This window comes from Morus notabilis, unplaced genomic scaffold (genome assembly GCF_000414095.1).
Source record: "Morus notabilis unplaced genomic scaffold, ASM41409v2 C11494669, whole genome shotgun sequence".
Lineage (NCBI taxonomy): Eukaryota > Viridiplantae > Streptophyta > Magnoliopsida > Rosales > Moraceae > Morus > Morus notabilis.
The window spans coordinates 2,688-7,558 of record NW_010387614.1 but is presented as its reverse complement, the minus strand read 5'-3'; the positions used below and the strand labels follow the sequence as shown (position 1 = coordinate 7,558).

Sequence of the window (4,871 nt, the reverse complement as noted above, 5' to 3'; positions counted from 1 at the left end):
AAAGTTTTGTTTCCTATTAAAAAAATGAAACTACAAAACTCAATTCAATCAGAAAGCGGGCTGACTTCGTTGAAGATATAAATCCTAATATTCTCAAGGGGGTCGAACATTACATTCTGATTATATTACCGAGATAACAAAATCAAAACTACCTATAACTATTTTTTTTTAATGAATAAATAAAAAGGAAAGAAGAGGCCATTGCTTACCAGGTGAAGAAAAACGAGAACGGATGGAAGATCGATGCTTCTGATACCCATTATGCACTGACCGCAAGCTTAATTCAAATTTTTTCTGTGATTTGGCACGGTATTTCCTTATAGATAGCAAACGCATGTCTTCCTTCCAGAGGTGTTGAAAGGCTTTGAACTTCATGGTTATAACTCTCTCCTTAAACTTTAAAAACCGCTTCCTCATTGCAAATTTGTCTTTAACAAGTGTATGATGCTGTGAGGACGAGGCACTATCAAATCTACAAAAATCTAATTTAACATCAACTTTCGGCAATAGCTTCTTAAATACTTCATGTGCTGTTTTTGCTAATTCTTTATTGCACAACAAAATTGCGCCATGCAACATATCTTCTCCTTCAGTACATGAACCCATACAATTGGAGATAGGTGCAATTGTTTCAACCTCTGTCAGAATACCATCATCCGCATAAGTGGAAGGACCAGTTTTTCCCCCTCCCGAATGCACTGCGCATTGCACCTCCTTGTTCAACAACTGATTGTGATTCAAGTCCTCTGCAACATGATTCAACATGTCAAAAGAAGAAACTTTCTTTGCCAAAGACAGAGGCTCAACAAACTTCGACGTCACAGTTCCAGGACTATCAACATCCTCGTCTTTATTATTTGTGCGAATTTCTTCCTCGCGGCCATTGCAAATAGGTATCTCCTCCACAACTGCATCCCTGGAAGAAACAATATGCAATAAAGCCGGACGAGGAACCGAATTGGTAATATCTAGATCCTCGCTTGATTTTAATTTGTTCTCCAGAGGCAAAGAACTGGAAGCTGATGGAGAACTGCTTCGAGGAATGGAGTTCAATGACTTGAGTTCATTTTCAAGTGAATCAATTTCAGATTCAGTCACCTCCAGTGTCTTTGAAATTTCACCCTTCAATATAAGCAACTTATTCATTGCAGTAGACCTCACAAAACTAGAGTCCATTGAATTCGGATCATCTAATTGTAGCAACTCAGTTAATGATGGCCCCAAGTTAGCCACTGAGCTAAAATCCAATTTCTCTAAATTAAAGGGGGATCCTTCACAAGGGTTCTGAGCCACAGGACCAGGTGAGCCACATAAATTACTAATATCATTATCGCTATTCGCTGCCTTACCAAATGACTTCTCCTCAACACCTGTTAAAGCACGGAATGGAAACTTAAAAATCAGAAAAGGCCCCCAAAGAAGATTAACAAATGGAAATCGGCTGTCAACATTCAATAAACATTCCAGAGCTTTCCGCAAAACAGACAACAATCACAACAGATTCCTTTTTTCTTTTTGGCTTGGACAATCATAACAGAATTTACTGTAGAAAAACATGGACAAAAAGCTTCAAAGAGGTGGAGTTGCGGAGTTATAGGAATTAGATCGACTGATACAGCCTCTTGACAATAATATTTAGAATTATAAAGCTTTTATTGTAATAAGAAGTTACATCTGTTCAAAAAGCTTCAATTCAGAAGCAATAGGCACGCAGCAATAAATTTATAACAAAACACATTTTAACTCCGCCAGATATGTTTAAGGCCAAATGTCAGAAGAGAAAAGAGGGCAAAACAATATCCAATGGACATTGAACACCAATGATGCAAACTCAAAATTTTATTTCATACAAAAGGAGAGCAGCTCCCGTGCATATGGTGTATCCAGAAAATTCAATAAACATCTATTTCACAAAAAGTGTGACCAAAAAACACTAATTGTACGAACTCAAAAAATTCAGACCATTATACAGTTTTTATCTGAGCCAGAAAAAGATATAAAATAAATCAAACTAACAACTAACAAGAGCCATCTCCTCGAGGTAGCAATAGTTCAAAGGCACAGAGAATTTTAAACTTTTCATCTTGGTATCACAAAACCTTGACCATTAACTTAACGGCCAGGTCCTAAAAGAGAAAAAGTACCTGCCAAGAATGGATCAAAAATGGCACCCTTGATCAAATATGGTACTTTTTGGAACACTACCTAAAGTCAATACAATAAAACCATAGAATATGCTACACTAGTACCCTTCCTCACTTACTTTGATAAGACAGATATACAGCTTACAGGACTCACTAAATCTTAATCAAGATCTCACTCAATACCAAATGCCGAAATCAACTAATCACTTGCAACTTTTCGGAATCACTTAAGAAACTCCACATTTATCTCAAAAAAAATGAATTATTATAGTAACAGAAGTAGAAACTCAACAATGTACCTGGTGAGGAACTGCAAGCAACAGATGATGGAGTAGCAGGGGATGCACAATCTGAAAAACTTGTAACTCGTGGACTTTTATCAACCAAATTGGAACTGAAAGAATGGGAAGGTTCCACATTGCTGACAGCAAATACAGTCTCATCTTTGTTCAAGATAACCTCAGGACCATCGACTTTCTTTTTCTCATACTTTGCCAACCCCTCACCCCATCCAAGGCGTGGTTTCTTCCGAGAATTTGTCTCATCCGAAGGTGCGGCGGATGTCACACAAGCATTAGCATCCCCCAAGGGAGACTGGACTGGAGTAACATTTTTAGTCTGAGATTCAACCTTTGCTTCACTTAAATCTATAGCCCCAACACTCTTAGAGCTACTCAAATGGCTGAAACCCGAACCTCGTGAAGACAAGCTTCCAGATCGAGTCCACTTGATAGGCTTCCAATCATTCAAGCCCAGAGAATTCTCCCTGTCACATTTCTGGCCTGTGACCAACCCATTAGAGCCACCGATTCTATCATGTTGGTCTTTCAACTGAATCTGATCCCACGTGTTCCCAAAGCCACCATTCGAATGAGACGAATATGCTGGCATTTCATCACGTGACTTTAGTTCATTGTTCAGATCGTGTGCTCTTCCTGGCGTGTTTGAAAACCCATTGCTTTCCCAAGAGTGACCTCTCCATTCTCTTTGGTTGTAAGACCCTCTATTTTCTCTACTATTCCTGCCATATTTCCCTTCCCGGCGCGAAATAGAAGACCGGTAGTTCTCATCTTCCAGCACCTTCTCACTGCACCGAGAAGGTGCATACCCATGGCCAGACTCCTCAGGGAAAAAGTGCCAACCACCCTGCTTACCATGACCTTCAGAAAATATTCCAAAAAGAAAACAAAAAACACCCAAAAAATCAACAAAACAAAAGTATAGATTCCAATATAAGTTGAAAAGAAGGAAAAGCCAGTTCCCCCTCAGTGGTTCTTCACAAACGAGAGGGATAATAAACGAAAAAAGGAGCAGAAAATCCTAGATCTATGCAATACCCACAAAAAGTGAAACGCGGAAAATAATTCTCAATAACCATCAGCAAATTCTCATCTCAAAAATATAATAAACCATCAAAGGGAATAGAAAGTCAAAATTTCTACATCCATCTTTTTGTTTGTTGTTCGAGCAGCCCAGAACGATTTGAAAAAAAAAAAAAAAGAAAAAAAAAACCCCAATTAAAAACGGAAGCGGCAAAAATAACCCTTATAGCCAGCACTTTCATCAAATCAAAAAAATTGTTTAAAAAAAAAAAAGGAGAGAGGGAGAGAGACAGAGAGAGAGAGGATTAATGAACATACCTAAAGGTCTCCGAAAATCTGCAGATCCCCAGCGATTGAGGTCGCGGGAACCGTGATGGGATGAGTCCCTCCATCTGGCGACGGAGCCAACGGACTCCGACCTCTCGTACTTCCTCTCCCTGAAGAAGTCCTTCCGATCCCAAGGCAATCGTTCAGGCGGCATCAAAACAAACACAATCGCATGGGCAGCCACGGCCCCGCCCCCCAATCAAAAACCTTCCTCCTCACAAACCCTAACAAAAACTCCCAAAATCAACCGTCGCCGCCTCCGGATCTCCCTAAAACTCCCCGCCCTGCCCAACAACAAGCCCGCCGTCTCAACCGAACGGCAATCCGATATCCCTCTCCGACAAGAATCTAGGGTTCCGAACAAAATCCGCAATGAAAATCACGCCAAAAATACTCACAAAAGACGAAAGAAGAAGAAGAAAGAGAACAGAAGATACGAACCTGAAGCAGAAAAGCGAACCGCGTTGGATTTTCTTCTCCGAAATCAGATCAGCAAGAAGAAGAGGAAGAACAGAAGAAGAAGAAGAAGAAGAAGAAGAAACTCTCTCTCTCCTCTCTGTTTCCCTCTCTACAACAAGTTATTCTGATTCTCTTTCTCCTCCTAGGGTTTCCTAATATCGTTATCTATCTCCTTCCTTCTTCGTCTTTCTCCTCTTTGCCTTCTTCTGTTTCTCTCTCTAGGATTTTCTCTCTATCTCTATCTATCTAATCTAAAAATAATAAAAAAAGGGAAAATAAATAAAAATGAAAATGAAAATACGAGAAAAATGAAAATGAAAATTTTCTCGCCTCTTTTTCTTTTGGCTTTGGTGGGAAAATTGCCTGTGGGTTGTGGGGCGAGAAAGTGAGGGCGTGACCGATAAGAGACAAAGAGCACCTTGAGAGAGAAGGTAGAGAGAGAAAGATTGATATCGGATCTCAACGACCCTATTAAACTTCATTCCAATCCCGCTCTCGCGTCCGCAAATTAAAAATGTAAGAATATTTTTCAAAATTACTTTTGATTTTTATTTATTTCTCTGTCTCGCAAATCTTGTTGCTTTTATACAAAATATTTTTTCTCTCTCTATTCCCTACC

General features: G+C 39.5%; 1 protein-coding gene across 1 annotated transcript; it reads right to left on the bottom strand.

Annotated features, from left to right (window-relative positions):
• Nucleotides 1-104: 104 nt before the first annotated feature.
• Nucleotides 105-4,476, bottom strand: LOC112095307. Its single transcript, XM_024177008.1, has 4 exons — nt 4,235-4,476; nt 3,785-4,141; nt 2,444-3,304; nt 105-1,370 (listed from the first exon to the last, which is right to left on the bottom strand). The coding sequence occupies exons 2-4, from the start codon at nt 3,945-3,947 to the stop codon at nt 169-171; spliced, it is 2,226 nt and encodes a 741-aa protein (XP_024032776.1). The 5' UTR covers nt 3,948-4,141; nt 4,235-4,476; the 3' UTR covers nt 105-168.
• Nucleotides 4,477-4,871: the final 395 nt, after the last annotated feature.

Bases quoted from the DNA above. Each gene is read 5' to 3' on its own strand.
- LOC112095307 (XM_024177008.1), bottom strand. From the start codon at position 3,947: ATGCCGCCTGAACGATTGCCTTGGGATCGGAAGGACTTCTTCAGGGAG. The intron at 3,305-3,784 runs GTATGTTCATTA...TATTTTCTGAAG, and splicing joins AGATTTTCGGAGACCTTTAG to GTCATGGTAAGCAGGGTGGT. The intron at 1,371-2,443 runs GTACATTGTTGA...GTGCTTTAACAG, and splicing joins TGCTTGCAGTTCCTCACCAG to GTGTTGAGGAGAAGTCATTT.